The following is a 25,147-nucleotide window of genomic DNA, read 5'->3' as shown; positions in this document are numbered from 1 at the left end:
AAATTTTTTTTAATTAAAAGTTATAGAATCTTCTTTTCTCTCTGAAGTTTTACATAGGAAACCACCCATAAGAGAGGAACCACCCACTCTATATTTATTCACATGAATAGGGAGGGGAGGAGTGTGGAGGGGTGGTTGAGGCCTGGGCGTATCAGGATGGGCATCAGAAGGGAGGAGGAAAAGAGACCAGGAAGAGGGTGGGGGTGGTGCTTGTTCCTTGTCCCTGGAGAGCCCCTGACCAGGTGCCTCTAAGAGCCTTTTCCACTCTTACCTCCAGGGTCCTTTGTCTTATGAATTTGGGAAGGTGGGCTTGGAAGGAGGGCACTTGACCATCCACAGCCTAGTGACGTCTTTCCCTTCTCGTCCCCATCTTGGTGTCCTGTTCTCTTCCCTGTGGAATTCCTGAAAGGGTAGCTGCTGCTATTCTTAGCATGACAGGGTAGTGAGGAGAGAACATGCTAGTGCATTATTTATGCCTCTGAGTCAACAGGATTACATTCAGGGCTCCAAGAACACCGCCCTCCCCGGATGCCGCTTGTTGTCACTGCCTTGGCAGAAGAGGGGGGCACTTCCCACGACCCATAACCCATCCCTTCTGTCTCTGACCATTCCTGCTCAGTGCCTTCAGCCTCCAGGCTGGGAGATGGGTCAGGAAACAGAATGGTAAGCTGGGACGAGGACTGAGTTGCTTTGGAGATATCATCTCTACATTCATTCAGCACGTATTTACTGAGCACGTATTACACGCAGTAGCCGCGGGCACCCTGGCGAATGAGGCAGAGTCTCTGCCTCCAGCAACTCACACTTTAGCCTATGAGTTAATGGTGCTGTGTCATCACAGGAGCCTCTGTGCCAGGCCTGAAACCGGGTGCTTAGCACATAGGAGACCTAGCCCTCACAGTCACCCTGCAGGGTAGGAATTAGGAGACCCCTTTACAAAGGAGGAGACTGGGCACAGCATTTATAAGACTTGCTCAAAGTAGTGATCTGCTCAACTGGGGTTTGAACTCAGGCTGACGGGAAGAGAAGGACCACACCAGGTCAAATGGTAGCATGTAACGTTACGGCTTTGGAAAGCCACTGCCCTGCCCAGTGAGAGGAACACTATGGCTAGTTAAGGAACTCAACTATCTGAGGCTGTCCTGTTCTCAGTGAACCCTGAGAAGTCATGTCTGTCCAGAGTTTTCGTAAACCTGCAGTGGAAGGACAGGTGCATTGTGGGCCGGACATCAGAACCATCGGGGATGAGGGATAAGGCCCCAGGGTGGCACATCTCGTGAGACTGAGCCAAGGTCTGTGTCTGGGAGCTGAAGACCTGCATTCTGGGAGATCCTGGCCAGGCCCCTTGGTCTCTCTCTGCCTCAGGTGCCCAATCTATAAAATAGTGTAACAATTCCTGCTCTGCCTCTGTCTCTGATGGATGCGAAGGTGCTGGTAGAACTTTAAAAGGGTGCGTGTTCAAGGGATGGCGTATAATTCCGTAAATAAATATATTTTCTTAAGTGCATTTTTTGTTGACATTATGGGGTCTTGCTAGGTACCCAACTGTGCTCCAGGAATTTCCCCATATGTCAATTCACTTCCACAAACATGTTTATAAAATCACAGGCCCAGTGGGTCCCCAACGTGGCTTGCTTCAGAACCCCTCAGGGGGACTGTTAATGTGGATAATCTGTGGTCTGGGTCTGGGGTGGAGCCCAGGAATGTGCATTTGGGAGACACCTCCCGAGGGATCCTATACCACTTACAGGATTCTGATCTGGGCCAGAGAGGAGATGTGCTCGAGGCCTCATGATGGGTTGGAGACCAGACTGAAACTGAAAGCCAGACCTCCGGCTCCCGGTCTGGCCCTTTCTTCCTACTCTTCAGCTGCCCCTCCCCGCCGCCCCAAGCAACCTCAAAGGATGAAGCCAGGGACCAGGATTGTGACAGGCGATGGTGCTGGAAGCAGCTGGTGGCATTTACAGTGCTCCCCGAGGCATTTTACGTGGCTTGTCCATTTAATTGCAGTGTGGGGAGAAAGGGGGACATTCTTCGGAGTGACAAAATCCACTGGCACATTTGAGTATCACGTGGTAGATTTTAATGTACCCCTAGAAAGAGGAAACCATGGCCGAGTTGCAGAGAGCCTGGAGAAGAGAATGTGACCCACCAGCAGTGCACTTCACATTCTACAGCAGCACGTGCCCTCTGGGCAGGGGTTGTCTGAGAGCTCAGTCACCTGGAGACCGGGCGGGCTGGTGGGAGAGAAATGCATGGGCCCTCCCACGAGGCGTATGCCTGCTGCGTGTGGATCCGTGCCAGCCTGCCACCTGAGGACCTGTGCCTCTCACCCGCATGACTGCAAGTGCTTGCAGGTCATGGGCAGGTTCTGCCCGCCCTGTGTGTGGGTGTGCAGGCGAGCCTGCGCACACTTTGCCCCCTGTAGTGCAGGTGTGAAGCAAGCAGAAGGAGGTACGGCTGCAGTCTAGGCTCTCGCCAGCATGAAGAAGCTATTGAGAATGCGTGCGTTGCAGGGTGTGCGTGCACGTGTGTGCACAAATGGCTGCAATGCAGGGGGATCCCTAAGACCCTGAAGGGTGGCGGTAGAAGGGCCATTAGAGAGCTTGGTTTCTCCATCCGTGCCCCACCTCCCCATTAGGTGCACCGTCCTCACTTACATCTAGCCAGGTGCGAGCCTGCCTCGGGACCTTAACACCAGCTGTTGCCTCTGCCTGCTCTCTCTTCCTAGACAGGCACGTGCCTCACTCCCTCACCTTCTTCTCTTCTATACTCAGGCGTGACTTCTCAGTGACTTCCGTCACTCTATTTACCTTTGCAGACCACTCCCCACCCCATGCAGTCGGCTGATGTCTTATCCCTGCTTTATTTCTTTCCATAACATTTACCTTCTGACTTACTCGTATAGTTACTCATATATTTATTATCTTGCTCCCCTACCAGAATGCAAACAGGGATCTCTGTTACTCTTCCTGGCTGTGAACAGTGCCTGGCCCTTAGTTGGCGTGCAGTAAATATCTGTTGAATGAATGAGTCCATGCACCACCTATACTTATTTCCTTTAAATTGTCTAGCTTTCATTACTGAAATATCTACTTTTACCTCTCCCTAAGCAGTAATACGCCTTTCACAGGGCTGACGTGTTCATTATACCCCTCTGCCAATACACATGTGAAATTTACATAACTCTTAAGATTTCAGGTTATCAGGGTACCGTTTAGATCCTTTTGCTGCCACTGGAGGTATAGGGGCACCGTTCTCTAGGAATCACTGTTCCAGTCCAGTCCCTTCTTGGAACACACAGACAAACTGAAGCCCAAAGAAGGTCAGGAACTAGTCCAGCATCTCACCCAAATTGTGACAGGACAGATACCAAACCTCCTGGCCTCCAGTCTTCTGGACTAGACTTGCCTCTAAACTGCCTTTGTAGTTTGAGGGACGAGGGGAGGGCAGCCCTGGGTGATCTAGCCTCTCCTCTGGCAGCAGAATCCTCCTGCTGGAGGGGAGCCAGACCGGCCTGGTAATTGGTGAATGGCATAGGGGGCATGGCAGGGTCAGCAGCCTCCAGCACACCCAGGGCCACAGTGCCCTCCAGGCTGTGGGGCTGTGCACGGAGAGGTGGGAGCAGCCTTGGCTGCACCTTCCCTTGTAGGACTCTTGGATCGGGGGCCACTCCAGGGCGGCCTGGACACTTACATCTAGCAAGAGGCAAACGTGGGCTTCAAACCTGGTTCTTTCTGCCACAGCACATTAGCTAGAGATTGACGCTGGGGTGCCCTTGCAGACAGGATGCTGGGGGAGGAGGGGGTGTGAGGGTGAGGGCAAGTTGGGCTGTGTCTGACTGCGAGCAGAATAGCAAGACCAGACCCAGAGAGGGCTGGAGAAGGGAGGACAAGAGAGAGACAGACAGAGCCTGAGCCCAGCAGAGTCATGCACAGGTGGATTGTGCAAAAGGCTGACGTTAAATCCCCCTCAGGTGTGCACAGTAGTTTCTACTGTAGGAATCACACTGCTGTAGCTCACGTACTCAGCAGCGACTCTGCAAAGCAGATCTCATCATCCCTGTTTTCCTGATGAGGAAGCTGCGACCCAGAGAGGTGAGGTGACTTACTAAAAGTAGCCTGCCAGTGGTACGGGACGCCTTGCCGCACAGGGCGTGGGAGGCGCACAGGCCGCACCTCTGGCTGGACTTGGTAGAGGAGGGCTTTCTGGGAAGGGCAGGCAGGCTGAACGGATGTGGGAGTGAGAGGCAGGAGCCGAGGCCTCACAGCACTCGCTGGCCAAATAACCTTGGCGGTTCCCCAAAACCTTTCTGAGCCTGTTTCCTCATCTGTCAAATGGGTTCAACCGCACCCCCAGGCCACAGCTTGCAAAGAGAAAATAAAACAACATACCAACATAAGGATGATACTAAAACTGAATACCTGGAACGTAAGAAGTGCCCAGTAGACAGCAGCCTGAGTAGTAAAAGCCAGGGGAGCCCTGTCCTGACAAGCTTGCCCTCAGCTGTCACCTGCCCTGACCCAGGGATTCCCAGAGCCTTCTTTGGCAGGTGTGAGCGAGCCTGGGACCCGAGAGCGTTGGCACAGCCCAGTGAGCCGCCAGGGGAGGCGGATGAGCACGCCTCTGGGGACCGGCAGCCTCCGGAGGACAGGTAGACAGGAGACGGACAGGCGGCCTCCAGGGGACAGGCAGAGGTCCCCCGAGGCTGGGGAGCTCTGCGGGGCGCTCCGGCTCCTTTCTCTGTTTACCCCGCTCTGTGTCTCCACCACCGAGCCCTGCCGTCATTATCATTCCTCCTGCGTTCCTTCTCCCGGGCTATTTATTTTTCTGTGAGGAAGGAATGTGGGGAATTTACCACAGGGCGCTGGCCTTCACTTTCGCTGCAGCGGCCTCTTCTGTAAGAGGGAAGCGGCCCAGACAGATGGCTGAGGACTCGGAGGCGGAGAAGGGTCCCCGGCCGATTCCGAGGCCCCGGCGGAGGGCGGTTATGTAACCCACCCGGAGGCCCCTCGGGCAAGTGGCGCGGTGCCTCCCGTCCCGGGCATGCGCCCTGTAATATACACGGTTCCAAGGAACTCTCCTGGGACCATCCCTCTTCCTTTCCATCTGGTCTTGACTTGGGGTAGGGGTGGTGGAGGGGCGTGGGGTGGGGGTGGCATTGAGCCTTCCAGCCTCTGCTGGGCTGGCCCCTTGCTTGGAATGCCCCCACAGCTCCATCTTTCAAGATGGAGGGCATATGCCACCTCCTCCGGGAAGCCTTCCCGGATTCCTTCATCCTAATTAATCTCTCTTCTAGGTTCTGTGTTCTCTCAGCACTTAATGGAATATTGTGCTCTTAGGTCTAACGCTGTGATTTGAGGTTTCGTCTCCCTCTTTGCCCCCAGAGGTGTGGCTCCCTCCCTCCTTCCTTCTCTCCTCTCTTCTTCCAGGATCCAAGAAGGTCTTCCAGGATCTTCTAGATCTATGATCTAGAGTCTAGATGAATCTGAGATCTAGAGGCTGTCTCCCAGGATGAATGGTGGGGCGAACTGGGAAGGTGATTTGGGCTGTGGGAGGGATCATCCTTCAGTCACTTATTTCCTCAACACTTACTGAACCCCTCCCAAGCGGCGGCCTCTGCTGAGCCTGGGGGCCTCCAGACAGGATGGAGGCCTCGCCAGCCCCGGCTTGCTACAAGGCCAAGAGAAAGGGCTGCATCTCCATGCAAGACCCAGCGTGCTGGGCCCTGGGCTGGGTGCTGGAGACCCAGAGATGGCCTAGGCCCACCACACCCCTGGCAGAGGCAATTTAGGGGAAACCATCTCCATCCACCCCCGCCCCCAGCTCACTACCTTTTGTTTCCTGGAGTAAACATTTTCTCTGGAAGGACAGGGTGTGGCAGTCCTTTCTGTACTCCTAAGGCTCCCAGGGCCAGGATGATGGAGGCCGGGCAGGCCTGGCTTACCAGGGCTGGACTGGGAGGTGGGAGCCTGAGTCTGAGCTTGGTGCTCTGTGAACCAGTCCCTTCCAGTTTGCTGTGCACCTGGGGCTGAACCTGACTCTCTCTGGGTCACCATTTCTGAGTCCCTAAAACTCGAATTGTAGATGAGTGTTTAGTCCAGTGGAGCAGGCAGGAGAGAGGTGGCGGCTCCCAGTCCTCGGCAGAGGACCCCACAGCAGAAGTCCAGCAATGAGCAGTGCCCGTAGCCTAAGGGGATAGCTGCCAGCTGAGGCCCATGCCCCCTTGAGAGCCCTCTTCTTAGGTTCCCCCCCAACCCAGCCACCAGCCCTGCCTGAGCCCAGCCCATTTCCAACAGGGAGATACCAGGAGTCGGGCCGGGCCTGCTTCCTCTGGGCCTGGGTTCCTGAGCTTTCTCAACCTATTGCTTCTTCTGACCCCCTTCTGCTCTGAGGCCCCTGGGCCAGCTTGAGCAGAGGTGGAGCACTGATCTAGGAGTCTGGATGGATTGGTGAGGGCTTCCTGGAGGAAGTGGCAGCAGGGCTGGGCCTGGAACCGTGGGTGGGGGAAATGAGTGTGCTTTGTAGGCAGAGCTCTTCACAAGGAGGGGCCCGGGCTTGGAATCAGACTCCCAGCTCCGACTCAGCTCTGCCTGCCCCTTGCTGGCTGGGAGACCGGGGGTGAGTTCTCCGATTTTGCGGCTCTCATTTTCCTCAACAGAGGTTAGGGAGCCTCCCCTCTGAGTTGCTGTGAAGGTTCAATGAGAAAATATATGCTAAACCCTTAGCTCAGCAGCATCTGGTGCTCCTCACACGTTGGCTATTGTCATCCCCATTGACTTTGTCATTATTCTGCCAGCACTCATGGAAAGTACGGGGAACAAGGGGGGAATACAGAAGTGAAGCAGTTGAGGCCCTGCCCTGCCCCGGAGACTCTTGCAGTCTCAGGAGGTGAGGGGGTGGGGGGGGGGGGGAGATGGGGGGTGGAATAAACCTAGACTGTGATCGCTGCAAAGCAAGACCTTGGGAGGGAAGAGGCAATGTGACCCACGTGGTAGGCCCTGGACTGGGCACTGGGCCACCCTGTTTGAATTCTGATTGTGCCACTGCCTAGCTGCGCCTCCTTGAACAGGTCACTTCACCCCTCTGAGCCGGTTTCTTCTCTAACATGGGATGAGGGTTGCTGTAAATGAAGCAAGGACCTGGCGTGTGGTGAGCACGCCCTGAAAGGTAATTCTCACTCCTATGAATAATATGCACAGTGATGAGGTTATTAAGTGGTGCATATAATACATTGGTGGGTCAGGGGAGGCTTTTTGGAGGAAGGGGTGGCATTCCAGTTAGGTGGGAAGGCTGGGGCGTGTACAAAGGATGTGAGACAGAGAAGGGTTCCTGTAGAGGGGTCGGCACAAACCACACAGGGGAGGCAGGAACTCACAGGGTGGGCATGAGAAGCACGGGCCATTGGATTTTCTCTGGCCGTTGCCGAGGGCACAGACAGCAGGTTAGCAAGCTTTCAGGCAGGCTCTGGTGTCGGGGGCCCTGAATGCCAGGATGAAGACTTGCTGTTTGACCCTCCACATCCTGGGGGGGCAGGAGAGAGAAGTGAGTGAAGCCAGGCAGAGGAAGATGAATCTGGCAGCATGGGGCGGGTAGATTGGCGGAGGAGAGATTGGGGGCGGAGAGGCCATTTAAAAAGCTGTTGCAAAATCGGTTTTCCTGATAAAGAGCTGGGCTGAGTCATCTGTGGAGGAGAGAAGTCACATCCAGCTTCTCCGTTGCCTTCGATGTGGGATTTTCCTCTCTTTGTCAGCGAGGCAATTGGCTGCCTTTCCCGGAGGCTTTGAGAACCGAGGCCGGCTCAGCATCCAGGGGGAAGCTGGGCTGCAGAGAGGACCCAGCTGGAGTGAGTAAGATGAGCACTCGGAGGTGCCTTTGTGGTTTGGGGTGTGTGACTTAGGGCATATGGCATCCCTCTCTGGTCTCAGTTCCCCTCTGGGCATCGAGAGAAGAGGCATGTGAAGACTTCTGCCAGCCTGTCAGTGGCAAGGCTGGAGCTAGGTCTGGGACTACCAGCCCTGTTCTTACGCATCTCCCATGTCCTGGCAGTCCTCCTCACCTTAGTATGAATTATTGTCCTCCCGAGAGGAGGGCTGGCAGTCTGCCACAATTCAGTCAGGTTGCACTCACTGGGACTTTGGCGTGGATGGAGAACTCCCTAGGGAATGGAGGCTGTGTCATTTCCTCCTTTCAGCCCGGAGGATATGGGGCAGGGGCTGGCAAGGCGGTCAGGCCATTACTCAGGCCCAGTTCATCTTCCTGCCCCCAGCTGAGCCAGAGGTTGTGCAGCCAGCCATTGGTTCCTTCCTGACCCCAGCAGGGGGGCAGTTTACCCAGCCTGTTTACCTGTCCCTGTGCCAAGACTCCCGGGCGTCCACAGTGGGCTGCCTCCAGCCAGTCTCTATTCCCACCTCTGGCTCCCTGTCCCACTCCACCCTGCTTGGGGCCTGGATACTCCCATTGACGGCAGCCGTGTGAAGAAGCATTTCCTTGAATTCTCTCCCTGTCCTGACCTTCTGCTCTGGCCTCCCTTCCCTTGCCCCTCCTCCTTCCTTCAGATCCTAGGTCCAGACAGGCCTGGTGGTCAGCAGACCAGGCAACTACCTATAGAAGTGACAGGGGTGGGAGAAAGGGCTTATCCCTGCCTGAGCACAACTGGAACTTGGGTCTCCTGACTCCCAATACCATGCTGTTTCCACTCCCCTGGACTTTCATCTCCTAGCAGTCATTTCTACCTTAGTAAGAATGAGTTTTCTCAGCTCTTCTCCTGACAGGCAGAAGGGAGAGGATGCATGGGTTGTTGTAGGCAGCTGAGAGGGGAGAGGGCACTGCTGGGGACATCGATCATGAGATGAGGAAACAGGCGGTTCTGCAGACCATTATCCAAGAGCACTGGACCCAAAGTCTGGGGCTGAAAGGCGGAACGGTTAAGAAATGAGACTCTGCAACCAGACTTTGAGTTTTGGTTGGAAAGATCCGAGCCCTGCTACTTGCAAGTTGTATGGCCTTCGACAGGTCTCTCTGAGCTCCAGTTTCATCAGCAAATTGGGGAGCATGTTAGTGCTTACCTCTCGGAGTTTGGGGGGAGAACTGAATAGGGTAATGTGTGTAAAGTGTGCGGCACGACCCCCCGGGCTATAGTGAGGGCTGCCTGATCGCAGCAGCCACTGTAGCCCTTGTTCTGACGGCTGTCCTTGGGGCTTCTTGTCCCCCAACCCACTTAGGGAGTTACCCCTGTTGGAGCCAGTTCTCCTGACCCCGGGCAGTTCTTCCTTGTATCTACCCTCACTCCTTCCTCTCCTGAAGGCCTGTCTTCAGAGCTCCCGATCCAACGTCCAGGGTAGGTCTTTCAAGGGCCGGCACCCCAACCTGAGAAGAGGGGGTGTATGGCTGGCACAGGAACAGGCTGCAGCCAGGCAGATGGGGGGCTCAGCGCGATACCTGCCCCCTCTGGCCCTTGGCTGCCTCCTGCTTCTCTAGCATCAGGGAGCACTGTCTTGCACCTGGCTGGCCGGGGCTTGGCCGGGGGCAACAATTCCTGCGTCTGGGGAATGTTGCATGGACCTGCCTTCCCTGGCGCCCTGCAAGTGGGGGACTCTGGGGTTGGCCCAGCCCCCTTCTCTCAGCGTGGTTTGCGCAGGGTGGCAGAAATCATCTGGATTGCTGGCAGGGTCTTGCCCAAGCCTCCTGCCGGATTCCTTTTCTGTGGAGTCACTGCGGGCTGGGGGTGGGGGTACGGGAGCTTCCTTGGAGGCTGGACTCTCTCACCCCTTGGCCTTTTCTGCTGCCCTCCTCTTGTTCCAGAACAGCAGCGCGGGGCGGGGGAGGTTCCAAGCCCAGCCCGGGGGTCAGCAGACCAGGTCCTGGCCCGAGGCCCACTCTTCTCGAAGCCTCTCGAGAAGCCTCCCAGGCCAGCTTATCCCCAAGGGCCCTTCGTGCTCTCACATTTGAGCATTTTCTAAACCCATGGTGGCCTTTAGAACCAGTCTGGGGATAGGATGGAAGCAGAGAAGTAAAAAGAAAAACAGGAAAGTGCAGGGACATTGGGAGGTCTGGATTATTCAAACAATGAAGCACTTTCCGTGAGCCTCACACTGTGGGAACCCGTTAGCCAGAAAGCCTGGTGCTGTCTGGAGTCTTGCAGAGCAGGGGGTGAACCAGCTCCACTACTTTCTGGCTTTGTGACCTTGGGCAACTCACTTTCCCTCTCTGAGCCCTGGTTTTCTCATCACTAAAAGGCGGACAATAATAGTTCGCGCTTCCATAGCGTTGTTGTGGAAATTAAATAATATGTAGAATCAACATTAGCAATTGTGGCGGAAGAAACAGTGTTGGGGCTACACAGGTGTTTATCCTGACCATACCCCAGGGGGATATGATTTGTATCTGTGACTCTGCAGGACAGTCAGGTTGGAAAGAAAAATCTGTGGCAGTAGGGGACAGAACCGTGTCCAGAGGTCGGGAGCTAATGTAAGGAGCACTAATGAGTAGAAGGCACCTCTTTAGGGTAGTGAGCTCCTTGTCGGTTGAGTATGTAAACAGAGACTTGTAACTCAGGGGCATGGTTTTGGGGACACAGGAATTATGTGGGCAGTTGGACCTAGTGACCGCCATCTTTGAGATTCCAAGGTCCCGTGATTTGGGACAATAATCCCTCCCTCTCCATAACTCTGGAATGCCCTGCTGTGTGACCTTGAGAGAGTCACATTCCCTCTCAGGATCCCGATCTGTGGAGTGAGTCTCCTTTGCTAGAAAAAGCTCTGACCCCTCCAGGGAGTAGAGAAGGGTCACCAACGAGCAGTTTCTTCCAGGGAGCATGAGCCCTCTTGCCCTGTCCACTGGGCCTGATGGCAGCGGGCAGTGCTGGCATTCGTGACCTCATTGCAGCCTCCCGGCCCTAACGTCAGTGCTCTTATCACTTCTTCTCAGTCAAGGAAGCGGGCTCCGAGAGGTGTGGTAACTTGCCAAGGTCTCACAAGTAACAAATGGCAGAGCCCGGACTTGGGCCAGGAGTCCTGGTTGCTAAGCAGGGCAGAGGAGACGAACATTGCGTGAGCCACGAAACCTCTCAAGGCCCTGCTGCGTGGCTGACTCGCCCCTACCTACGACCCCCCGCACCCACGGCAGCGGCCTGGCCCAACCTGCAAATCCCTCATCTTTCATGGATGGGGTGATCCAGGCAGGAGAGGAGCCCTACCAGAAGGGGGCAAGCATCAGGGACACATGGGGCAGGTTGTTCTGGACCGGTGGGCACGGGTGTGTGTGGGTGGGATCCAGATCCTGATGGGAGGTGGGAAGGAGGAGGTTGGGGCCAGAGAACCTCTTCGGCTATGCTACTCCACGTGGACGTCTTTGTTGACCCTAGTGTGAGCTCTACTCTGTGCCGTCACTCTCTGGACCTCAGTTTCCTCACCTCTACAATGGGGGTGGTGGTCAAATAGCTCCTCTGGAAGGGCCCCTGCGGCTCTGGGAGTCCGTGAATTCTGAGCCTCGCTGGCAGGATGCCTAGAAAGACTGTCCCTGGAGACCCATTCAGCATGTCATGGCCAGTGCTAATGAGGGCATGGTAGGAGGGAGGGCAGGGTCAGATTCCTCAAGAACTAATTAGCTTCCCACAGTAGGGAGGGCTGGGGGAGGATGAGGGAGGGAGGAATTTTCCCAGCCACTGACTGAGCTGGTAACCTTGGCCACAGGCTATCTCATCCATCTTCCCATTGGTCCATCTGTTCATTCTTTGTTCAATAAGCATAAATTGAGCACCAACGGTGTGCCACCTGGGCTCTGGGGATTGGAAGAGAAATGGTTGCCTACAATGAACTTACAGATTAACAGGGTTTGACCCCCAGCCTGATCACCGACCTCGGGCCCCAGACTCCAATCCTAGACTGAACCTGTCCCCCACTGACTCTGTCTCCTGTAGCGGCACCCTACAAGGTGCCAAAGGGAACTTTGGGGACGAGCAGGCATCTTGAGCATGGGTTGTGAGCCCAGAGGGAACCGGTGCTGACTTTCGCTTGGCCACTCTGCTGTGTGACTGTGCGTGAGTTACGTACACAGCCTCTGGACCTCATTTTCCACTTCCGTAAAACAGGGGCAAGTAATGTTGGTCTCCTAGTGTTCTTATGAGGACAGAATAGACTAATGCAACGTTCCAGTACGGTTGCTGCTGAAATTAGCCCAATGTATTACTTTTATGATATTAAAATATGAGAACTTTAAGATGATTATGGGAAGACACATGGGAAGAAACTCTATAAGAAGAAACTAGTAACCGTGGTTACCTGATTTGTGGTGTGGATGCTCGGGGGTGGAGGGACATTTTTTTACCGCACGCTTTTTTGTTTTTCTCAGTTTTCAGCCCATGTGAGTGTATTACCTATTCTAAAAAGAGGAAGTGTTAGTGTTAGCAAATGACTATGCCATGAAAGTGTAAAGGCCCCGAAGACAGGCACATAGAAAATGTCCTGGGGGGTCATTCATGCATTCAGTAATACCTACCGAGTGCCCGCTTTATGCCAGGCACTATTGTAGGGGCCAGGGATAGAATGATGGCCAGGTCAAGCAAGGTCATACATAGTCCCCTGAGAGCCGATGTTCTAGGTGGGGAGACTGATGATAAACCAGGAAATGTGTAAAGAAGATAATCGCAAATGATGGTGAATGCCATGAAGGAAATGAGACAAAGGGATAGGATGGGGGAGGGGAGAGTTGATTAGAGAGGAAAACCCCTCCAGAGAGGGAACATTCAGGTGAGTCCTGTATGGCAAGAAGGAACCGACATGGTATTCCATCTGGGATAAGATCATTCCAAGCAGAGAAAAGAGCAAGTGCAAAGGTCCCGGGGCAGGAACAACCTTGGCATTTCAAGGAATTGAAAGAATGCCAGCAGGGCCGAGCCCAGTGAGTGGAGAGGGTGGTAGAGAATGGGTCAGGGATGTAGTGTGGCCTCTCCTGCTAGGGTGAGGTGTTCTTGCAGAATTCAATAAAGTACAGTATCAATAACCTTCAGGGAGAAGCCAAATAAGGGGCCGGTTCACCCTGAAAGGGTAGTCAGGGGAGGTTTTCCCACAGGTAGGTGGCCTTTGAGTTGGGCCATGATGGTTGTTGGGTCAGGGATCTTTCTGAGGAGAGGGGATTCCAGGGACTAGTGAGTAAAGAGCAAATCCCAGAGGAAAAGAGCATCTGTAGGAGGGGTATGGTGGACATCTGTCTGTCTGTCTCTGCTCCCGTGGTTCTGCATTCCCATTTGCTAACTGGACCTCTGTCCCTCTCAACAGCTTTGGCCCACAGCACCAGCCTCACTGAGAAAGATCTGAAAGAGGCCAAGGCCCGGAGCCAGCAGATCGCGGCACAGCTGACCACCCCGCCCAGCTCCAACTCCCGAGGCGTCCAGCTCTTCAACAGGCGTCGGCAGAGGGTGAACCAGTTCACCTTGGAGAACCCCGGCCCGAGGGAACGGGAACGGGAACGGGAACGGAAGCCCAGCCAGGAGTCCCTCAGAGTGCCCCCTGCCGGCCCTGCGGGCTACGCCTCGGGGCTCGGCCTGAGTCCCACCTCACCCCCTGAGCCAGGCCCTCCAAGGAACAGCGATCGCCAGAGCCCTGACACAGGGGTCCCCGCTCACAGCATGGAGGGGTGCTCAGAGAAAGCCAGCTTGCTGCGGCACCTGGAGAAGGTGGCCAGCGAGGAGGAGGAGGTGCCGCTGGTGGTTTACTTGAAGGAGAACGCGGCCCTGCTGACAGCCAATGGACTGCACCTGTCCCAGAACCGAGAAACCCAGCAGACCCCGCCAAGCCCGCCCGCGGCTGAGGCCCACAGCCCAGCTGTAGACGTCAACCAAAACGTTTCCTCACTCAGCACCACCCTTATCACGCCAGCCTCTAACAGCAACCACAGCCTGCCAGACGCAGACCACGCAGACGTCAACCAGAACCCCCCGGCCACTGTCGCCCCGCAGAGCCAGCAGCCCTCAGAAAGCCAGCCCCCTCCCAATGGCACGGTGTCAGATTCCAAACCCAGCACCCCGTGTGCCAGCGGGCAGCCCCCCGAGCCGGCTGCAGAGGTCAAATCCAGCACCCTCCTCATCGATAAGGTGTCAGCTCCACCTACCAGCACCAACACCTTCTCCAGAGAAACTACTCCCATCTCCAGCTCTGGGATCCCAGCCCCAGATTTCGCGTCCAGCTGCCTGCTCATCGATGTGCAGCCGGGCGTCCCAGCGGTGTCAGCGGAACCTGAGCCGTCTGGATGGGCAGCCACGCCCACGCCCACCAAGCTATACAGTGAGGTCCACTTCACACTGGCCAAGCCCCCATCAGTGGTCAACAGGACCGCCAGGCCCTTCGGGATCCAGGCTCCAGGGAGCACCGGCCAGGTGGAACGGAGCCCCATGGTAGAGAGACGACATCTCGGGGAGAAGGCCCGGGCTCCCCAGCCCCCAAGCGTGGTAGACAGGAGCCCTCGGCCACAGAGACATGTGATGTCCCACAGCCCCATGGTGGAGAGGAGGCCCGTGGCACAGCGCAGCCCTGCCTTGGAGAGACGCCCCTTGGGGAACTTCACCCCACCCCCCACCTACGCTGAAACCTTGTCCACGGCTCCCCTGGCTTCCCGGGGCAGGTCTCCCCCATCCTACTCTGCCCTCTACCCCAGCTCTGACCCCAAGCCTTCTCACCTGAAGGGCCAGGCAGCTCCGGCCAGCAAGACGGGCATTTTGGAGGAGTCCATGGCCCGCAGGGGCAGCCGGAAATCCATGTTCACCTTCGTAGAGAAGCCCAAGGTGACCCCGAACCCAGACCTGCTGGATCTGGTACAGACGGCCGATGAGAAGCGGAGGCAGAGGGACCAGGGGGAGGCGGGCGTGGAGGAGGAGCCCTTTGCCCTGGGGGCCGAGGCCTCCAACTTCCAGCAGGAGCCCGCACCCCGGGACAGGGTCAGCCCCGGGGCAGCCGAGGAAGTCCTCCCGGAGTGGGCCTCGTGCCTCAAGTCCCCACGCGTCCAGGCCAAGCCGAAGCCCAAACCCAACCAGAACCTGTCCGAGGCCTCTGGGAAAGGGGCCGAGCTCTACGCCCGCCGCCAGTCCCGGATGGAGAAGTATGTCATCGAGTCCTCCGGCCACACCGAACTGGCCCGCTGCCCTTCACCCACCATGTCCCTGCCTTCGTCCTGGAAATATTCCACCAATGCTCCTGGTGGCTTCCGGGTGGCATCCCGGAGCCCAGCTCGCACCCCGCCTGCCTCCCTCTACCACGGCTACCTGCCCGAGAATGGGGTCCTGCGCCCCGAGCCCACCAAGCAGCCGGCCTACCAGATGCGGCAGTCTCTCTTCGTCCTCTCACCCATCAAGGAGCCCGTCAAGGTCTCTCCGAGAGCCGCCTCGCCCGCCAAGCCGAGCTCCCTGGACCTGGTGCCCAGCCTGCCCAAGGCCGCTCTCCCGGCATCCCCGGCCCTGCCTCGGCCCTCCCGCTCCTCACCGGGCCTCTACACCTCCCCCGGCCAGGATGGCCTCCAGCCCACGGCCGTGAGCCCTACCTACGGCAGTGATATCTCCCCTGTGTCGCCCTCCAGGGCGTGGTCTCCCCGAGCCAAGCAGGCCCCCAGGCCCTCCTTCTCTACCCGGAATGCTGGGATCGAGGCTCAGGTGTGGAAGCCTTCCTTCTGCTTCAAGTAACGGACCCTGCAGGGATCCCACTGCCTGGCAGGGTCCCCTCTCCGAGGGCTGGATGGAGAGCAGATGTGGCTGGAAGTGGCATAGAGCTGAGGGTCAGGAGTATGGGGACCCAGGGCTCAAAGGCTGATGCTGCCACCAGCTAGCTTTGTGACTTTGGGCAAGCCCTCTCTGGGCTGCAGCTGCTCCTTCCCTGCCACAAGGGTCATGAGACTCCAAGTCTGAAGGATCTGCAGTCCGATACCGGATAGCAGGGAGGGTCACGGAGAGAGAACTCCCTTGGCAGGCCGAAATGAGGCTGGGGGGCTTCCTCTGGCCTTTGTGAGCCTTAGGGATGCCAGCGTCTTGCTGGGGAATGGCCTAGAAGGGGACCCTAACACGGGCTTCTGGAGCAAACAGCCTGCCAGTGCCTCTGTGCAACCAGCCAGCCAAGGGTCTGCCTCCTCAGCTGCCCCAGCTCCCGGCGTCTTTCTGCCTGTCGCTGGCTTCTAACCTGCACAGGTCTCTCTTCCATCTCTGCCTTCTGGACACCGATTCCTCTCCGCCGCTTCAGAGAGCTTTGCCTCGGCTGCCACGTTTTCTCCTCTCGTGGGTTCTTCTGCTGGACGAGGACTTAGCCTGCCACTGCTGTCTGATGCTTTTCTTCCTGCCCCTCTGCTCAACCCGCCTCCGTGCCCTCTCCAAACACCTGGCTCCACTTTGGGGATAGCTAGAGCAGTTCATCCCAGACCCCATCTGGCTGGCCCTCAGTGTGCTAGGGCGTGCAAAGTCCCGGGGGATCCCTGAGAGAAGGGGAACCCTGTAGAAGGATGTGCAGATGTGAGTGTGCAGTGAGAGAGCCCCCCACCCCACCCCGCTCCCCGCCTGGGCAATGTATCCATTGGCTAGTTTGGCTTCAACCTCAGCCGAGAGCTGCCCAGTTAAAAGCAGCTATCTCCGCGCAGTGGAAGGGGCCCCCGGGAGAGAGGCTGGAGAGGAGGGTCTGGTCCCATCTCAGCCTCCCCTTCACTATGTGAGTCTAGCCAAGTCACTTTCCCTTTCTGGGCCTCAGTTTTCTTATTTATATAGTCAGGGCCCTTCCAGCTGTGACAGTCTTCGAGGATTGAGGATATAGGCTGGTGCTTCGAGAGAAAGGCCTTGTAAGTGATAAGACAGTCCCCTGGAAAGAGAAGGGGAGGGAATGGGCTGTTGCCATAGAACCGTTGGAGATGAGAGGTCTGTAAGGGCGTCCTGGGGAGGGCGTGGCTGGAACGAACTGCTTCAGGAAGCCAGGGGATCAGAAGCCTCGGCTGGGACGGCACAGGCTCAGGGTGGCCTAGAGACAGTAGAAGCATGGCAGGGGCTTGGGCAGGGGCCTAGCAGCTCAGTGGGACAGAGGAGGAGACCTTAAGGCTTTGAGGACAGGGCCGGCACTTAAGAGATCTGGATTCTACCAGATTAATTCCGTGTGTATCTTTGGGTCTCAGTTTCCCCGTATCGTGAGGGTGCTGAGTCAGGTAGTGTGAGATGCTCACCACCTCTGACACCTTTGATGTGAGGCAGCCCCCAAACCAGGCTTTGTGGGCAGGGAGAGAATACAGACGCAAGAGGCAGAATTCGGGTGGAAGCTTCCCAAGGCTGGGGGCCGAGCACCACCCACTTTCTCTTCCCCAGCCCTATTTCTGGGCTCCCCAGCGGGGTGAGGGGTGGTGGAGGCGGTGCCCATGCTGGGCTGAGCCTGCAGTTTTCGTGAGCTCTGGGCTCGTCTCCATGGGAACAGGGGGTGCCTTCCTAGTGAGTTCATTCTGCCCAGAACTTTGGGGGCATGCGTGGGGGAGTCGTAAGTGAGCTCAGCTTCTTCGTGCCGGGCCCCTCCCAGGACAGAGCGAAGCCCCTACCCTGGACCCCTGCTCCCTTCTACCCCCCCCCCCCCCACCCAGGGCCAGCAGTGGAAGAGGCCACCCTCCATCCTGCAGCTCCTGCGGCCAGGCTGGCCGAGCTCTTCCCCCAACTTTGTTTTCTCTCCTGTTCTCAATACACTCGGCCTCAAATCTGTCTTGCTTCTTTCTTTCTTCCGCACTCCCTGGCTGGTGGTCAGGACTCTCTCCTTCCCGATTCTGGCTTGGGAGGTGGGGTGGGACGACCCAGTTACCGTGTGGTGTGTCTCCGAGTTCTGTTTGAATCCGCTGCGTGTCTGGATCTGCCGTGTGTATAGATGTGTGCCGGCTTGGAGGCAAGGGCTGCCTCTCTCTCGTCCCTGGGTCAGCACTTAGGGAACCATAGTCCTGTGGAAATCACATTCTTCTGTTTTCTCCTTCCTTCAGAGTTTGGCCAAAAAGGCTGTGGAGCATAGGGAAGACTCACAGCCCCTTACAGTCCATGTTTGTTTGAGTTCCTTAAAAGTGGAATTAAAAAAAAATTTTTTTTTAATGTTCATTGATTTTTGAGAGAGAGAGAGAGAGAGATAGCCTGAGCGGGGGAGGGGCAGAGAGCAAGGGAGACAGAATCCAAAGCAGGCTCCAGGCTCTGAGCTGTCAGCCCAGGGCCCGATGCGGGGCTTGAATTCATGAACTGCGAGATCATGACCTGAGGTGAAGTCAGACACTTAACCAACTGAGCCACCCAGGAGCCCCTAAAAGTGGGATTTGAATGCCTTGAGCCAGAGCATATACTTTCTGGTTCCCTCAGTCCCCCTCCTCCTCTCCCTGTTATCTAATCTGGCAATGTCCCATATTTGTTAGCTCCTGAAAACAGAGTTTCTGCCCCTGGTGGAGAGGAGCAAACTGCCATCAAGAGTCGGAAGTGGGTTGTAGTCCCAGATCTATACCTGACTCCTTGTGTGACCTTAGACGACCCCTCCCACCTCTGGCTGGGCCTTAGTCTGCCTTGCGTCCAATGAAAGGATTGCAGAAGGCAATCGGGGAGCTAGCTCTGCTTGGTCTCTGATGGTTCCTGTCTGACGACTCTGTTCAAGCCTTCACCCCACACACATGCCCTGCGATGGGGCTGGGGCTGGGGCTGGGTTAAGTGGGCGCTTCTTTCTGAATCTTCACCCATGTGCATTTCCAGGGAGTTCTGGCTTATGTAATGCATTGAGAGCTTTGTCAGAAAGTGAACAGTCCTGATTTCTCACAGCTTTTTTGTATTGTGCACCCCACCTCCCCCCTCCGCCCCCCGCACAGAGAGTCAGTACCCAGACATGGCAGTTCCGATGAGGTCAGGCTCTGGCCTTCTTCCAAATGGTGAGGAGCTGCTTACCACTGCCCCACATTCCAACCCAGGCTCGGGAAGTCAGGCTAGGGCCACTTGCTGGCCCAAGCCTTCCCCTTGTGGCCACCAAAGGCAGACATAACCCTTAGAGATTTCAGACAGGTATGATAAGTCTACCTGCCCTAGCCCGCCTTTCTCCTGGCTGCAGAGCCCTGGATGCTTGTTGATGGGCTGGGATCATGAACTCCTGGCCCCACTTCCCACAGCTGGGCTGACTGAAAGCTTCCTGGGATATGTCACAGCCAGAACAGCTCCCAGGGTCTCTGGCTCACATATACCCAACTCTGACCCTGGGAGTGAAAGGGGTGGATCCCACGCTGAGCTTTAACTTTCCAAGTTGATGATTGGGGTCTTGGATGTCCCCAGGAGGTCCCTAAGGGCCCCTCCAGCATTACTATCCCATGAAAAATCTCCTATTGGGACGGCTGTACAACATTTTTCTTTAGGTTTAAGGGACCCCCTTCTGAGTCAGCCCATCTAGTAGCTGCTGCATTGGATGGAGAAAACATAGTTTATTACTTCCTTTTGATTGGGAGAAATCGGATTCTGATTGGATGAGAGGCTGACTGGCTTGGCTGTGGCTGGTTACTGATTGGGTGAAAGACTGGATCTTTTGAATGAGTCTGGATTTTGATTGAGTAGAAGACACTGAATGGACTGGCTAAGTCTGGACTCTGAGGAATGACTGCTGGTGAATCTGGGTTGGATTGAAGGCTGAGTGGACTGGTCTACTGCTGCAATCTGATCGAAGAGTTGGATGATTTAGCAGATACAAGCTGGGCATGAATTCCGAAACCAGTCCAAACCAGTGCTTCCGACCGCTTAAGCATGGTGTAGCCTTTGGATGGGAGGTGGTCACCCCCACACATTTCCTGGTGGGACAGAACACAGCAGGTTTTTTACACCTCTGACTTTCATCTTCATCCTTGTACAATGGGTGTGATAATGCCAGCCACCTCATCAGTATGTTGTGAGGATCCAAGGAGAGATACAGGATGAGACTGAAACTTGTAGGCTGGAAGGTCCTTAAATAGGTAGGAAACAGGTACAGTAGTATACAGCAGAGCCGTGCTTTATCACCTCAGAGATGTTCACCAACTCGGCCCCACCAAATCCACACTCCCTGCCCCATGCTGACAAGAAGTCCAGTCAGGGGAGTGTGCCGTCTAGGGCAGAATGAGCCAACTCCCTTTGGTGTCCCCATCTGTCACTGGGAACTTCCTCCCTGCTCGGGGCATCCAGGGAAAACTTCGGAGGTGACCATGGCAACCTGGCAAGGGGGTTGGGACTAAGAGGGTCTTTCCCTAGGCCCTTAATAATAATGATCAGTATTTTTGTCTTACCATTTTAAGATAGATAATACAACCATATGTTTCAGAAACCTAATCTTACATAGAAAGTAATACGCTAGAGCTTTACTCCCACCCCCGTGGCTGTGTACCCCACGCCGGTGGCCCCATTTCCTAACTCACTTTGGTGAGTTTCCGGTGTATCCTTCCAGTATTTCTTTCCGGTAACTAACACCTCCTGAGCCCTTCCTCTCCTCCAGGGCATCTTCCAATACATGAAACATTCTTTTACACGAGTTATCTCATGTAACCCTCACAACAACCCCCTAAGTCTAGTGCTGGTATTATACCCCCATTTTACAGAGGAGGAAACCGAAGCCCGAAGGCTTCCAGTTGCTTCCGCGGCTGAAATAACTTGCCCAAGTTCATTCAGTAGTAAGTAAAGGGGTCTGTCTCCAGAGCGAGCGTTCTTCACCACCGCTCACCTGCCTCCCAGTTGAGCGCAGGGACAGGCAGCATGGGCTGAGAGCCGGGACCCCTGCGTTTTACTGCAGGCCCTATTCCCCTGACTTGGGGGCCTGGCTTCCCGACTCTGTGCAGTGGACAACCCAGACTCGGTCCCTCCCGAAACCCCGGTCTAGAGGACCCCAACACTAACGCCTGCCCCCGCCCTCTCTGCTCTCTCCCCAGGACCGCCGGGAGAGCCTGCCCACCTCCCCGCCCTGGACGCCGGGCGCCTCCCGGCCCCCCAGCAGCCTGGACGGCTGGGTGAGCCCGGGGCCGTGGGAGCCGGGCCGCGGGAGCAGCATGAGCAGCCCCCCGCCGCTCCCGCCGCCGCCGCCCATGTCTCCCTCGTGGAGCGAGCGCTCGGTGTCCCCGCTGCGACCTGAGACAGAGGCGCGGCCTCCCAGCCGCCAGCTGCAGGCCCTCCTGGCGCGAAACATCATCAACGCGGCCCGGCGCAAGAGCGCCTCCCCGCGGCCGGCGGGAGCCGAGAGCCTGCGGCCCTTTTCCCCGCCCGGGGCGCAGCCGCCGCCGCCGCCGCCGCCGCCACCGCCGCCACCGCCGCCGCCGCCGCCGCCGCGCCTGCGCTCGCCGAAGCCCGCCCGGCCCGGCCCCGTCGCCGCCCCCGGGGCCACGTTCTCCCCGATCCCGCGGAGCCCGCTGTCCGCCGGGCCCTCGCCGTGCGCCAGCCCCCGGAGCCCGTTGCCGGCGCCGCCCAGGCCCTTCCCCTCCCGCCGCTCGCCCACAGACTCCGATGTGTCCCTCGACTCCGAGGACTCCGGCGCTAAGTCGCCCGGCATCCTCGGCTACAACATCTGTCCCCGCGGGTGGACCGGCAGCCTGAGGCTCAAGCGTGGCAGCCTCCCCTCCGAGGCCTCCTGCACCACCTAAAGCCTCCCCCGCTCCCGCTCCATCCCCACCCCGGGAGGGCTGAGCCAGAAGAAGAGTTGTGGGGCTTGGTAGCTCCTGGCACCACATCCCCAGGAGGCCTGGCCTCTTTGGACAAGGGGTCAGGGGAGTAGAGCTCTGGGCCTGGGGCTGGGGTAGTGATCCAAGTTTGGGTTCTGGCCCTTATTCGAATCAGTCATTGTGTGACCCTGGGCAACACCCTTGCTCTGTCCGATCCTGGGCTTTCCCATCTGTGTAGTGGGCCTTTGGCCAAGGCAATCTTCACAGGTCTAGATTCCTCCTCCCCTCCCATCAGCACACACACACAGACACACACGTGCCTTGGAAGAGGTAGGGTGTTGTGCACGTGGACCCCTGGGCTTGCTGCATGCAGTCCGGGGCTCCCTATTCCTCCCTCCCTTCCTGCCTCTGCTCTCTGGAGGCTGGCAAACGAGGGGTGTGTTCAGAAGATCCTAGGCCTAAGTTCCCTGTCCAGGCCCTGGCTTGACCATCCGCCTCCCTGGCACCAAGTCCCAGGCAGGAGCAGCTGTTTTCCATCCCTTCCCAGACAAGCTCTATTTTTACCATGGTGACCTTTAGAGAGGTCTCCCAGGCCAGCTCAAGGTGCCCGGCTGGGCTCCTCTGGAGACAAGAGATGGGAAGATCCCTCCTCCCAGATCCCTCTCATGCTTTCCCCACCTCAGCTCAGACTGCCTGGGCATCTTACCTGCTGCCAGAGAGGAGAGCTGTAAGGGGATGACTTCTATCCCCAGCCCCAGGACTTGGGAGTCCAGGCATGCTACAGGTGCCTCCAGCCCATCTGTCTTTTCTGGGCCCTTCCATGGCAAGTTCTGGGCTAAAATCTGAGCTGGGGAGAGAAGAGTTGATACAGAGCTATCCGCTACCCTGTGGTTTTACCTGATGGCCCTGAGTTTGAGGTTGCCCACTTGGAAAGAGGGAGGCAAGAGTTCCTTGTTATAGGAGGTATTCAAGCAGGAGCCAGGATGCATAGAGGAGATTCTAGTAGGAAGGGGATTGGCTCAGGTGACCTCTGAGGGCTCTCCCAGTCCTGAAACGCATTCCGTGGTGTTAGGAAGGGAAGGAGATTGGCGGCAGAGGATTGGCTAGGCAGAATTTGGGGGCAGATGAGAACGGATGGGTGAGTGAAGGGTTAGACTAGAGTCTGCCTGTGTTTCTGGCTCCTTAGGAAATACCGCATGCTTCAGTTTTAGGCCCCAGTATGCATATCCTGCCCAGATGATGGGCACCGCTTTGCCCCATCTCTTTCCCACTACACTCTGGCCTAGCTAGTGCCCGATGCCTGGTGACCTCGAGAAGCCTGGCTGCAGGCCCTGGCCTGACCCTCAAACCTTGGTGGTTCTCATTCCAATCCCCAGGAGGGACAGGGCATGGGAGAAATGTGGTTGAATTCTATAGTTTCAGCCTCAGGATACTAAAAGCAGGGGAGCATGGGGGGGTGGGGCTTGGAATGGGCTGAGGATCAAAGAGATGCAGGTGAAAGGACACCAGGATGTGGCTAAAGGTGAGGGAGCGAGTGTGATTTGGGGTTAGAGGTAAACTTACCCACGCATCAGATGATGTTAGACCTGGAACCCCTAAGTGAGGCTAGGGAAAGCTGGGCCACAGTGGGAGAGAGTTGGGAGGGGGGCTTTGGAATAAAGGAGTGATCCCAGAGGGTGCCTAGGGCCTAAGGATTGGGAACATAGGCCCTGACAGTGGGAAGGTAAAAGGGTGCTCCTGCTTGGTCAATGATGAGTGACCACATTTACCAAAGTCCCCATCTGTTTCAGGGTTCCTTGTAGCATGGGAGACTGGGGCTAAGGGCCTCTTTCAGAGAAAAGACACTATTGGGCCCCTGGCTGATGCCAAAGCATAGCAAATCCACTTCTGCCTGCATTTCCCCCAAAGAACCAGCAGGAGGCAGCCTTGAGAAGCTGCAGTTCTCCTGGCTGTTCTCTCCCTGTCACTGCCTTCTCCCCGCCCCTATCCTCTCTAACCCACTAGAGACTGCCAGTGTTCTGCCTCTTGCCTCCTGTAGAATTCATCTCTGGCCCTCAATAAATGCTTCCTGTATGCTTCTGCCTCCTGTGTCATTTTCGGCTGTGTCTAAAGCCCCTCCCTTCTCCCCATGGAACAGTCCAAGGGGCTTTGGGTGGATGAGAATGTTTGATACAGGTGGGACGGGAGCTCGGGGAGTAGCGGCCATGAAGAGAGATGGGGAACAACGGAAAAACTCCAGGCCATAGATGAAGGCCCAGAGTTGAAATCTTGATCCTGTCATCTACTAGCTGGGTGACCCTGAATAAGGCCACTCCTTATCCAGCCTCAGCTTCCGTGTGTGTGCAGAATGAGCTGGGCTAGGTGATGTTTCAGGGTGGTATTTCCCAGGCCCAGGCCCTCACCACAAGACACTGTCACTGAAGCAGGCAGGGCCAAGCCGGGTCAGGGGCCAGTGCTCCGGGGCTGTTTCTTCATGGCAGGTTGGGGCTCCATGCAGGAGGAGAAGCCCCTACAAGAGATCCCATGAGTCCAGATAACCCTAGTGAGCTCAAGACCCAGATTATCTGGAGTGCTTCTCACCTGAGGGGGGTGTCCTTTGTCTAGAGAAGGGGATTGTGGCCCCACTCCCAGGTGAGGCTGAGCCTGCCCTGGGACCATCCCTCTCCTTCCTCTCTAGGAGCTCCCAGCAGAGGCTGGATCCTAAGGGGCAGAACGTGGACCTCCTGCGGGCCACAGCAGAGCCCAGGCTTCTTCCTATGAGTGTGTCATAAATACACCCTCTGGGTGGCTCAGTCGGTTAAGCGTCCGACTTCGGCTCAGGTCATGATCTCGCGGTTTGTGAGTTCGAGCCCCGCGTCGGGCTCTGTGCTGACAGCTCGGAGCCTGGAGTCTGCTTCAGATTCTGTGTCTCCTTCTCTCTCTGCCCCTCCCCGACTTGTGTCTCTATCAGAAATAAATGTGAAAAAAAACGCACCCTTGGATAGTCTGTCCCAGCACATGGGTACAGGTACTGGCCACCCCGGGGCCCAGCACATCCTTGTGGGTCCCACCCTTCCCTGCAAATGACCCAATCTTTATCTTCAGCTGGAGCCCCTCCTGGGCACAGTATCCTACTGGTGATTCCCATTCCTGACACCTCAAATCAAGTTTATCCCAAACTGAGCTGAGCATCTGTCCCCACCCCAATCTGTTCCCCTTTCACCTTTCCGAGTCACTCAAGCCAGAGTGGCGTTTTCCTCGCTCCCCACATCCAGTCTCTTAGCAGGACCCGATGATTCCCCAGATACCCCTCAGGTCCTTCTCCTCTCCGTGGGCTCTGTCCCTACCCCTGTGCAGCCTCCCCATCTCCCACCTGAGCACAGCAAAATCTTCCCGCCTCCAGTCTGGCCCCCTGCCCACCTGGCAGCCAGAGATATATTTGGAAAATGCCAATCTGACCCCGGCATTCCACTGCTTCAAATTCTTCAACAGCCCTTTATAAAGCACATCTTCCTTTTGAAAAGCCTGCTGTGATCTGGCCCACCTGTCC

General features: G+C 56.6%; 1 protein-coding gene across 4 annotated transcripts in view; it reads left to right on the top strand.

Moving 5' to 3' along the window:
- The window catches only part of SYNPO (synaptopodin), a 55,393-nt gene extending 31,700 nt beyond the window's left edge, over positions 1-23,693 (top strand). Inside the window, exons 1-3 of one of the 4 annotated variants that reach the window (XM_045036795.1) lie at positions 7,676-7,846; positions 13,278-15,640; positions 20,896-23,693. In XM_045036795.1, coding sequence (XP_044892730.1) covers positions 13,628-15,640; positions 20,896-21,600 — 2,718 coding nt within the window. In that variant the 5' untranslated portion in view covers positions 7,676-7,846; positions 13,278-13,627 and the 3' untranslated portion in view covers positions 21,601-23,693. Of the gene's footprint in view, positions 1-7,675; positions 7,851-13,277; positions 15,641-20,895 lie in introns of those variants that run through there. The other 3 variants (XM_045036800.1, XM_023260430.2, XR_006584998.1) reach the window with 3 other exon arrangements.
- The last annotated feature ends 1,454 nt before the right edge of the window (positions 23,694-25,147 follow it).

Source organism: Felis catus, chromosome A1 (assembly GCF_018350175.1).
Source record: "Felis catus isolate Fca126 chromosome A1, F.catus_Fca126_mat1.0, whole genome shotgun sequence".
In the NCBI taxonomy this organism is placed as follows: Eukaryota; Metazoa; Chordata; class Mammalia; order Carnivora; family Felidae; genus Felis; species Felis catus.
Note: the sequence above shows the minus strand (reverse complement) of the source record. Positions and strands in the feature narration are given on the sequence as shown.